General features: G+C 36.3%; 2 protein-coding genes across 3 annotated transcripts; both read right to left on the reverse strand.

The window, feature by feature from the left end:
• On the reverse strand, nucleotides 499-7,346 carry LOC107613377 (pentatricopeptide repeat-containing protein At4g01400, mitochondrial-like). Of its 2 annotated transcripts, XR_001614018.2 has the most exons (3): nucleotides 6,852-7,346; nucleotides 1,634-4,079; nucleotides 499-624 (listed from the first exon to the last, which is right to left on the reverse strand). XR_001614018.2 is itself a non-coding variant. In XM_016315345.2 (2 exons), the coding sequence occupies exon 2, from the start codon at nucleotides 3,748-3,750 to the stop codon at nucleotides 2,371-2,373; it is 1,380 nt and encodes a 459-aa protein (XP_016170831.1). In that variant the 5' UTR covers nucleotides 3,751-4,079; nucleotides 6,852-7,346; the 3' UTR covers nucleotides 1,473-2,370. The 2 variants fall into 2 exon arrangements, 1 of the variants encoding a protein (XP_016170831.1); XM_016315345.2 differs by lacking the exon at nucleotides 499-624 and having other exon boundaries at nucleotides 1,473-4,079.
• On the reverse strand, nucleotides 4,629-5,401 carry LOC107611010 (pentatricopeptide repeat-containing protein At3g14580, mitochondrial-like). The gene is made up of 2 exons (XM_016312979.1): nucleotides 5,369-5,401; nucleotides 4,629-5,180 (listed from the first exon to the last, which is right to left on the reverse strand). Exons 1-2 carry the CDS (start codon nucleotides 5,399-5,401, stop codon nucleotides 4,629-4,631), a joined length of 585 nt encoding a protein of 194 aa, XP_016168465.1.

The following is an 11,624-nucleotide window of genomic DNA, read 5'->3' on the forward strand; positions in this document are numbered from 1 at the left end:
TTTATGTTGTTTTTGAGACAATATTTATAATTATGTTTTGAATTATGTTTATTTTGCTTTGGAGTGAATATTTATAATTATGTTTTAGATTTTAGAGCCTTTAAAAATTATAAATTTATTAATATGATTATAAAATTATATATATTATTTAATAGTTAATAGTTTAAAAAAAAAAGGAGCTTTGGCGGGCTTAGCCCGCCAGCCCACAATTAGACGGGACAGGATGAGATTCTAAGACCGCCTCACTAGGCAAGGCGAGACGGGCCAGCCCGCCAAAAGACGGACTTCTGCCAAGGTGGGGCGGAGGCGGGCTTCCCCACTTGCCACGCCTTAACAGGGTTTGAACTAAATAACACATGACAACGGACTAAACTAATTCATCCTATTGAGTTATTAACCAAGAGCTAATGAGATCAGGCCAACTTCAGTCTCAAAAGTTTAACCTATTAATAACCTACAATAAACTTTTTGGATCAACGCATATGGACATTGGTAAAAGATCTAATTTGTCTGGTTCTTTAAAAAATTATTCAAAGTCAAACTCAAGTAGTTATTGTTGCCACTGATGATATGATTTTTGCATATACCCGATCATCCTCTCTTCTCGAATTCTTGTTTCAATGCCTACCATCAAGAAAGAAGTTTTGATCAGGCAATGATTATCTCAACCAAATTCACTAATAAGAAGACTTAAAAAATCCTCCTCAAAGACAAGTTCATTATAATTAACTAGACATGTTATTAGAGAAGGAAAATTCACAGCAAAACAAGAGAACGAATACTACTCTCCAACAACAGGACTTCACAATAATTTTGACCAAATAGACTCTTCAATATTCTAAATGAAAACTACAAAATTGTGTTATGCAGATTGCTTAAAACTTATTGTTACAAAGTGCGTCTATTTTGCTTATCCAAATTTGAAAAATCAGGAGAAAAACAATAGCGTAAATTAAAACTCATATATTACATCAGTTAGGCTAATCTCAAGAAGAATATGAACATAGATTCAAATTTCATAATAAGTAAGAACATTTAAGGTATTGTTCCAAAAGTCAGTTATTCTTATTCATTAAGAAAGGAAAACAATAATAGTAATTTGAAAATATTAATTAATTGCATCATGTAATCTGAAGTGCTAGAATTTATAAATAACTAAAGCCAAAATAGCTTTAAAACGGAGACTATGCTCGGCCCATGGATCGAGATCGACAGAGGTACTACTACTACTACCAAGTTCGATCCCCCACTCCGCCCGCGTGCTCTCACTGCCAGGGGAAGATGTATGTCTTCGGGTGGGATCGAGGGTAGTTCATTTTATTGTCTCTGTTCTTGTTCTTAGCTTGGACAAGTGTTGCTGGTTTTGTAATCATGTGCGGGGTTGTTTAAAGAATATATGAAGTTTTGTCTCTAATGGGTAAATACTAAATACAAAAATAAATTGGGATAATTCTGTAAATATTTAAGGCAGCTCCATCAAATGTAACTCTCATAAAAATATGCATCAAATACTTTTTTCTCGTAAGTATATCACATGGATATATATGATTCTTGTAATCTTTTCATTATTGACACTAGTTCCACAAACATTGGTGATAAATGAGGGAGGAAAAGAAAAAGAATAACTACTGACCTCTACTAAGTAGTTAAGTTTATAAAGTTGGTCCATCTCCTCTGGCTCTTTCTTATGCATCATTTCTGACTTCCCTGAACTTCAAAACATGTATTCGATCAACCTGAATCCCTGGCATTCCAAATGCTGGTCCGTTCTTCCATTCCTGAGGAATTGAAATTGCCGTGAGATGTAACATCCAAATTCCAAAGAGCCCATAAATTGTTTTCCATAACAAAAACAATTTCCAATTTCCATGAAGCTTCCATGTTAAGGCATTTTTAGAACTGTCCATTATTACAAGTTCTAGCTCCTGCAAACACCAATGTCACATGAGCAGAATCTGCCTATTTCAGCCACTCCAGTAGTCCAGTGTCCATGAGAACACCTTCACTGATGCAAGTAGGCCCATCAATCAAATTACGCTAGTTAAGAAAACAAGAACATCTGCCTTGGGCCACATTGTCCTCTGCAGCACCTTGTGGCCTTTCCAAAGTGCTCACTCCTCATGTTGCATGCTGGGGCACCCTTACTGAGGACAGCCTGTCCTAAGACGTCCAAATGTCTCCCTCCCATGATTCTGAAATTGCCTTTGCTAAGCTGAAGGCCACCAATCTGACTAAATTTTGTTCTGCATTATAATGAGTTCATGCATCTTTACAATTAAATCATAAGCGTGTCTGCACTCCACAGATAGACTTTAAACCCATTTTCAACTGAAAATGAAGCTGATCCAACATGGGGGACAAAAACCTGCATTAAGATGCTCTTGGATTGGCTCGTATCTTCCTAATTAAGTAGTTCTCCAAACCAATACCAGCATCCACTATTCTAGTATGACCTGTTATTTCAATCTTGAGAACTTGCTCCAAAACATCTCTGCTCCTCACACCATCGTCCACTTCACATAATAAAGGTATTATAATCGCCCAGGTATCTATATGAGGAGCTTCCCCATGCTCAAGCGATTTGGTCAGAACTCCACAAGCTTCCTCAATCTTACCAACATTGCAGAAACCCTTTACTAGGCCATGAATAACAGCAAAATGCGGAGAAAAACCTTTAGACAGCATCTCCTTCATGTAGTTATTTGCCTCATCAAGCATTCCTTTGTCACATAACCCACCAACCAAAGTTCGATATGACACAACATTAGGCAAGCACCCATTGTTCTGCATATCAGCAATAACTTTACAGGCATCATGGGCGCGCCTTTCCCTGCAGAACCCCGATATAACAGTATTATAATGAACTATGTCAGGATTGCACCCTTTGATCTTCATCCTACAAAGAAGCTTGTAAGCTTCTCTAAGCTTCTTCTTCCTACACAAACTGTTCAACAAAGTGGTGTAAGTCAAAGAGTCAGGAACAAACCCTTTGTTCAACATATCCTCCAACAAATCCACAGCTCCATTCACTTGACTCTTCCTACACATCGCCTGCATCAGAATCCGGTAAGACTCAATATCAGGAACAATATCTCTCTTAAACATTTTGTTGAACAGGTGGTAAGCAATGCTAATATCTCCATTCAAACAAAAAGCCCGCATGAGAATATTGTAGGACTGAGTATTGGGTGACACACCGTGCCTATGAGCATCCCTGAAGAGATCGAATGCAGGTCGAACAAAGTTGCGGTGGGATACAAGAATCTCAAGAATGCGGTTGAGGTGTTTGGGCAAAGGCTTGAAACCGTATTGAAGCATAGTGTAGAAGGTTTTGAGAACCTTATCGGGTAAATCAGCTTCGCCATAGACTCTGATCAAGTAGGAGAACAGGGTAGGAGTGATTGGGTAGGATTCGGATTTGAGGCGACGAACAAGGTCATCGACAAGGGAGAATTGCCTGGTGCGGCCCAATTTGAGGATAAGAATGAGGTAGGTAGAGTAAGAATGGCTAAAGTTGGGATGGCGAGAGGCGCATTCGAAGATTTCTTTGGCGAGAAGAGGGTCCGATTGGGAAGCTATGAGCTTCTGGACTCTAGATGGAGACCCAATCAGGGAATTGGAGCGAGAAGAATAGAAAGATTGTTGGTTTAGGTTTTGTGAGAAATTGAAGGAGATGATGTGATGGGAAGACAGGGGGATTAGGGTTTCGGTGGAGCGGAGAAATGATCTGAGCAGACTCGGTGAGGTCATGGTGGTGGCTCAAGAAGGTGAGCAGGCGAGGGCAAATCAATGCTAATTGTGGGTGTCGTATATTAGTGCTTAGTGTCCTTTGTTTCTATTGAGGAGATATGGACACTGTGGGTGTTCGCAGCGCGGTTTGGTTTGGTTTGGTTTTTAGGGGGAAAAAACATCCGATCCAATTGTAAAAAAATTTATTGGTCTGGTTTGGTTTGATTTTTTTGAGGCCAACCAAACTGAATTGAAATTGATTGATTTGATTCGATTTTTCGATGTTTCACCATGACCTTCATCAACTCCACCTTCTGTTTCACCAATGCTGTCACTTTACTATTATCAAACTGCAGAAATATCACAAAAAAATAAAATAAGAATAGAGAACACTAAACGAAAATTAGAACTGCACAAATTAAAATTAGAACACTAAAATTAAAACAACATAATTTGAAACCTCAAATCACAAATTAAAATTAAATAATTGAAAAACAGCAACCAAAAAAGTTAAGTTAAATGAGAGAACGTTGATAGTGTTTCTTCGACCCTGTTTAATAGAAGACTTTAACATTCAACAAAACATGATTTGCTTTGATTAGTGTCACTAACAAATAACAACGTACTAACACAATCACAATTAGAAACATAATTATCAAAACCAAACCAACAATCGATCCCGTTAGAGTACTTGGTTAATGGATTACTGATTCTACCGTTAGATAACTGGTTAAGCCGGTCATAATTAAATAATTATATATGATTTTTTTTTCTCATAATAAGTTATTTTTATTTTATTGCTTTTAACATTGAATACCACTGAACTACTTTAGATGTCTACCTTATCAACAAAGTATATAAACTAAAGAGTGCATATAAATGTTAACAAGATTTTTAAATCAATATTTTAGAGCCAGACAAAAAATACAAGAGATCTGCTTCCACATCCCCATCTTTGGCACAAAACGCTGCTTCATCATCTGCCTTACAGCCCAATCGACCTCCCCAATGACACCCCTCTCACACATACCCTTCACAAGAACTTTATAAGACACGAAACTAGGGCCAAACCCCATCAACACCATTCTCTCCATGATCTCTTTGGCTTCCTCAAATCTCTCATTATCAAGCAACCCATACGCCACTTCTTGATAAGACCCTCCATTGGGATCACATCCTTTTTCCATCATCAATCTCTCCAACACCTTTGCCTCGTCGACCCTCCCTTGCTTCCTCAACCCCGAAATCAGCACATTAAAAACCACGATGTCAGCACCAACCCCACAATTTTCCATTCTCTCCAACAACCCAAAAGCACCATCCAAATCCCCTTTTTCGCACAATCCATGCATCAAAGTAGCAAAAGTCCTCACATTGGGCTCACACCCTAGTTGGGAAAATTCATCAAATACCTTGAAGCCATCCTCCAATTCGCCACAACCACACAACCCCTTGATCAAGAATCAAAATTAGACGTTCATATATAATTCTTTTTAGGTTTTGTTAGATGGTAATTAACTTTTCTTTAATCAAGAATCAAAGAACCCAGTCAATAAAACAAAACAGAAGAAATGTTAAAAGAAGAAAAAAATAAAAGCAAAACAGGAAACCGATTTTTATTCCAGCAAGTAATACTTACCTTTTTTTTTTCTCCACTCTTAAAATTTAACATTCACTATATGATGGAAAAATCCAATTTCTTAACGAAATCATTTTACTCCATAAAAAAATCATCATTTAGGGTGAAAATGCAAACATCTTTTTATAATATGACTTTTACGCAAGGTTCTAAAAACCAAACTGATCATCATACTGCTCGAGCTACTGATTCATCAGTTTAGAGGTTTAATCGGTTCAACCGTAGTTCAACTGAAATGACTAAATTATAATAAAATAACATATCAAATTATATATAAATATATAAATATAAATATATTCTGATATAAATCTTAAATATATACAAATTAAAAGTATAATTCCAATTAAAATCTACTAATCACATTTAAATACAACACGAGTCAAATATAAAAAACCAAATATTAAAGGTCAAAACTTATATAAGTATAAAATTTATATTATATGAAATTTAAGATAGTCACAAGAAACAAAAAAAAATTCATTGAATTAACCAAACCAATAATAAATATTTGATCATCTACTTATCTGGTTAATTGAGTTTATTCAGTTAATTCAATTCATCTATTTCTTCATTAAAAACAAAGATGACAAATTTATTTCTTCTCTAACAAAAGATTGATCATAATGAACAAATAGAAACTCCAAACAACTTTTAACAAAATTTTCAGCCTAATTTTAATAAAGATTAACAAGATTTTCAGCTGATCACAATTTTAACAAAATAATATAGGCACAAGAAACAAAAAAATCATTGAATTAACCAAATCAATAATAAATATTCGTTCAACTCCTTATCTAGTTAATTGAGTTAATTCAATTCATCTATTTCTTCATTAAAAACAAAGATGACAAATTTATTTCTTCTCAAACAAAAGATTGATCATAATGAACAAATAGAAACTCCAAACAACTTTTAACAAAATTTTCAGCCTAATTTTAATAAAGATTAACAAGATTTTCAGCTGATCACAATTTTAACAAAATTTCAGCACAATTTTAACAATGATTAAAAATCTTTTTCCAAAAATTAACAAAAAAAATCCCAGCAGTGAACTAATAATTCAATGATTCAATCAACGGCAAAAATACAGATTATAGAGTACAGAACAGCACTGGAGCATAGCTAATCATTCAATGATTCAAGTTATGGAAGGAAAAGCTCTACGATGGTTCAATCATCGCTAACAACCAGATATGCTTTCAATCTTGCCAGAATCAAGCAACAATTCAGCAATCATCAACCACAATTTCAGATCTAAAATCAGTAACAACAGAAATTATATGATTGCAAATTAGTAATTACAATGAAGCAGCAACACAAATTCGGCAACAGAACCAACTGCAACAACTAAAAAACTTCATGCCAACAATAACTTCAGAATCACAACAACAATAAGTTCAGAATCCAATTTTAGAACACAAACTCAGCTCAGAATCTTAAAAATTAACTAGAAAGTAAAGATGAAACTGAAGAAGTGGCTTACCGGTGAGACGCCGAGGGAGGAACAGCGGTGACAGAGTGAGCTCGGAGGAACACGGCGCTGACACTGACCTCGTCGAGATAGAGAGAGAGCTTGAAGAGAGAGACGCCGGGAACAGAGCTCGTTACGGCGAGGAGACGACGGCCGAGCTCCACCGCGAGGAGAAGAGGGTGAGTGTTCGGAGACGGCACCCTCTATCAGTCACAATTCCGGCGGCGACGGCGATCTCTGGCCGAGGAGAGGAGTTCGGCGATGGTAGGAGCTGCTGCCTGCTGCTTGGTGGCTCTCTGATGAGTGTTGATGATGAGTTGATGAATCGCGGGACTGGGGTGGCCTTTTAGGGTTAACTGGTTCAGAGAGGGTAAGTGAGTGAGTGGAGGCTAGGGTTGCCGTTTGAGTCTTTGGAGTTTGGAGGCTAGGGTTGCTTTTTGATTCAGGAAGGGGGCTGGAAGGAGGAGTGACGTCAGTGAGGTCGTGAAGATGCTGCAGTTTTGTTAAGAGTTTCTTTGAAGTGTGAAACAAAACGGCGCGGTTTGGAGAAATTTTTGAAAACCGAACGAGTTTCGGTTTGATTTGACTGACCGGTTTTTATCAAGTTCAAGTTGAATTTTATATTTGCTTAAAAAAATTTTATTTTTCTGTAAGGTTCTAAAAACCGAATCGGTCATTGAATCGTTTTAGTTATTGGTTTATTGGTTTATAAGTTTAATCGGTTTGACCATAGTTGAACCGAAAAAAATTGTTTTATAATAAAATAATAAATAAAATATAAATAAATACATGAAAATATAATTATAGTCTAATGTAAACTTTAAAACAAAGGTGCTTTATTATTAACTTCCATCTATTTGACTCAAATTATCTCCTTTTTTTACTAACTTTGAACAGGATTCATGTTTCTTGAGTCACAAGGTGCCTTTAGAGTATATTAATTTACTAAGAATGGTGTTTGCAGCTACAATGCATAGGTTTCTTTTACCTTTCCACCCTCTTTTGAACCAGTGCCATTTGGTACGTTTGGTGTCATCACTGCAAAAGCTTGAGAAGGATATTAGAGTTGAAGTGGAAGCCAAAAACTATGTTAAAATCCCTGACCTTCTCATTCCCTTAGAGTCCTGCCATAGTTCAAACAATAATCCTTTTTCTTTCTTTTCTTCATTTTCCCAGAACATGCAAATGCAAGTCATTGATAAAATGTTGCAATCTTTTATACCTCTTAGACCTCGCTCTAAGCCTAAGATAGCCCTTTCTTTCTTGCTAACTTATACCCTCCAAAGTTCTCATCCACTCCCAATTGCACTTGCTATCCTACAACGGACTCTGCATTCTGGCTGCTTTCCAGTTCCTCAGACACATGTTCTCCTCACTTCTGCTTGGTTGGATCACCGGTGTCTCTCTCATTCTGTAGCTAATGTTTTGCTTGAGATGCAATCAATTAGATATCATCCTGACTATCGTTAGATGCGGGAGGAAGAGAAGGTTCATTCGAAGCAGAATTATTTTCAGCATTATCATTCCTAGGTAGTTCTTGGTTGATACTTTCATCCATACCTAAACATTACTAGCAATCCAATCCAATAATCTCAACTCTCAAGTTCACAACAAACAACAAAATCCAGTTCAGTAAACAAAGCAAAATCAGTTCAGTAATCAGTAAACAACAATTATTAACCAAAATTCACAGTTCAGTTTTAGCAGGATCAGTTGAATCAGTTCACAGTTTCACACTACACAGTTCAAAGAAAAATAAAATAGGGAGACAGAGTTCACAGTTTTAGAGTTCATCATGTCACATTGCAGTGACTTCAGTTCACACTTCACAGAGCTTCACAAAATCAAACAACTACTCAATCAAACTCATCAGGGAGACAGAGACATGCTAAACTGAAAAAAGAAATTAAAAAAATTACCTGAAACTCTGGAAGCTCGAAGGCACCTTCAAGGCTTCAACATAATATGTAATAGGAAGAGTCGGAGACAGCAACGCCAAGTGACCAAGCAGTGGTGGAGCACCTTCAAAGGAACAACGGCTGTTGCGCGATGGAGGTGGCTGTTCGAAGGAACGACTGCTGCGCGACAGAGGTGGCTTGGCGAAGGAACGACGGCTGCTACGCGATTAGGTGGCTGATACACCACTATTTCGTGGTATATTTTATGCTTGATTGAGTGAATTTTATCCACTAAACTCACACTTATTCATATAATTCGCATGTTTTACATTTTCCTTCCTAATTTTGTGCTATGATTGAAAACATGTTTCTTTGGCCTTAAATTTGCTATGTTTAATCCCCTCTTATTACCATTCGATGCCGTGATATGTGTGTTAAGTGTTTTCAGAGTTTATAGGGCAGGAATGACTTAGAGGATGGAAAGGAAACATGTAAAAGATGCAAAAGTGGAAGGAATACAAGAAACTGAAGGAATTGCTAAGCTGTCCAGCCTGACCTCTTCGTACTTAACTGACCATAACTTGAGCTACAGAGATCCAAATGAGAAGGTTCTAGTTGCATTGGAAAACTAACATCCGGGGCTTCGAAAATGATATATAATTTGCCATAGTTTCTCTGAAGATAAGCGACACGCACGCGTGCATCTGCGAAATTTCAGCGTATCAGAATTCGCCCCCAACGATTTCTGGGCTGTTTTTGACCCAGTTCTCGGCCCATAAAATATAGATTAGAGGCTGCAGAGTAGAGGAATGGGGGGACACTTCTCATTATACACAATTTAGGTTTTAGATGTAGTTTCTAGAGAGAGAGGCTCTCTCCTCTCTCTTAGGTTTTAGGATTTTAGGATTAGCTTTTCTTAATTTCAAGCTAAGTTTCTATCATAGTTTAATTAGTTTCTCTTCTACTCTTATTTGCTCTAGTCCTTTAGTTTACTTATTCCTCTTGTTGATTACTTTATGTTGCCAATTTAGTTTATGAATCCTTCATGTTAGATTGAATTTCTTATTTAATGCAATTTGAGGTATTTCAGATTTATGATTGTTTTCTTCAATTTATGTTATTGATGCTTTCAATTGGTTATTTAGATTTATTATTCCTTGTTAATTTTCTATGTTTTTATGTTGTACCCTCCAAGTGTTTGATAAAATGCTTGGGAGGGTTTTAAATTAGCTTTTTATTACCTTTTGGCTTTGGTTGATTAATTAGAGACTCTTGAGTAATCAAACTCCTTTGTCGATTGATAATTGGAATTTGCTGGTTGATTTGGATCCCTCTAAAGCTAGTCCTTCCTTAGGAGTTGACTAGGACTTGAGGAATCAAATTGATTCATCCACTTGACTTTTCTTCATAGTTAGAGGTTAACTAAGTGGTAGCAACTGACAATCCTCATCATAACTGATAAGGATAACTAGGATAGGACTTCTGATTCTCATACCTTGCCAAGAGTTTTCTTAATTATTAGTTTATTTTCTTACCATTTACTTTCCTTGTTCCTTAATTCAAAAACCGAAAAATATACTTTTCCATAACCAATAATAACTACACCTCCCTGCAATTCCTTGAGAGACGACCCGAGGTTTAAATATTTCGGTTATTATTTTTATTAGATTTGCTTTAGTGACAAACAATTTTTGTATGAAAGGATTATTGTTAGTTTAGAAACTATACTTGCAACAGGAAATTATTGTGAATTCTTTACCATCAATAATTCGTTCATCAGTGGCTGTTCGAATGAACGACGGCGATGGCACGACGCGGTGGCTGGACGAAGGTGAGGGACGATCGTGTGAGAGTCAGAGAGGTGTTCCCAGTTCTCACTCTCAGTTCTCAGTTTCTGAAGCTCGAAGAGAAAGGGGAGGATCGAATTAGAGATTTAGGGTTCCAGAGGCTGAAATGGCAACGTTTTGCTGCCCAGCCAAAAAACCGGCCAGGTCACGATTTGGTTTGACCGATCGGTTACCAGCCGGTTCACCGGTTCAATTTCGATTTTCAAATTTTGCAGTTTTGCTGTTTTAACCGAATCGTTTTTTGTGCGGTTCATGGTTCAACCGGTTCGACCGACTGATCCGAACCGATTTTCAGAACCTTGTTTTTCTGCGGGTAGGGTTTGGTAGGGTAGGGTAGGGTTTAGAATTTTAGGGTGCGAGTAGAGTTAGAGTTGAGAGATTCTCAACCCGCGGATAGAGTAGGGTAGAGTTTTAAGAAAATTTTCAACCCGCAGGTAGGGTTAGGGTAGAATCCAAACCCTACCCTACCCTACCCATTGCCAGCCCTAGGTTCAATGGTTCAACAATAATTTTTAAATTTGGTGGTTATAATTTCTATTATGAAATAAATAATTAACGAAGATATAATAAATATAAAATAAATAGAAGATTCTAGTATTAATATTTACTAATATAATTATTTAACTATAATAATAAAAGTAACTTATCATCTATCTATTCATTAGTATTATAATTTGCTATTGTTGTATTTGCCTGAGGATTTGTCCTCTATTTATACATGCAAAAATTCAAATATTCAAACTTCATTAATTCTCAATTTGTATCGAGAAGTTAACTTTTGAAAAGTTTGCCATCCATATTAATAGACATCCATTGTTATCATAACAATTTCTAATTAAACTGCAAATTTTGTCAGTTTACAGTTCAACCAATTCGACCGAACAATTTAACCAGCTTTTAAAATTTTGCTTTTATGTCATAATATTTTTACCGTAAGTAATATACTATAAATAAAGGATATAATTTTCAGTTATAATACTCTAGTAATATTTTTTAATTAAAAATTCTTGAAGCTAGTAATTTTTAGTAATTGTGACTAG

Source organism: Arachis ipaensis, chromosome B08 (genome assembly GCF_000816755.2).
Source record: "Arachis ipaensis cultivar K30076 chromosome B08, Araip1.1, whole genome shotgun sequence".
Taxonomy (NCBI): domain Eukaryota; kingdom Viridiplantae; phylum Streptophyta; class Magnoliopsida; order Fabales; family Fabaceae; genus Arachis; species Arachis ipaensis.

Excerpts from the sequence above, each read along its gene's own strand:
- LOC107613377 (XM_016315345.2), bottom strand. The coding sequence starts at position 3,750 with ATGACCTCACCGAGTCTGCTCAGATCATTTCTCCGCTCCACCGAAACC.
- LOC107611010 (XM_016312979.1), bottom strand. The coding sequence starts at position 5,401 with ATGTTAAATTTTAAGAGTGGAGAAAAAAAAAAG. Across the intron at positions 5,181-5,368 it reads AGAGTGGAGAAAAAAAAAAG|GGGTTGTGTGGTTGTGGCGA; the intron begins GTAAGTATTACT and ends TTCTTGATCAAG.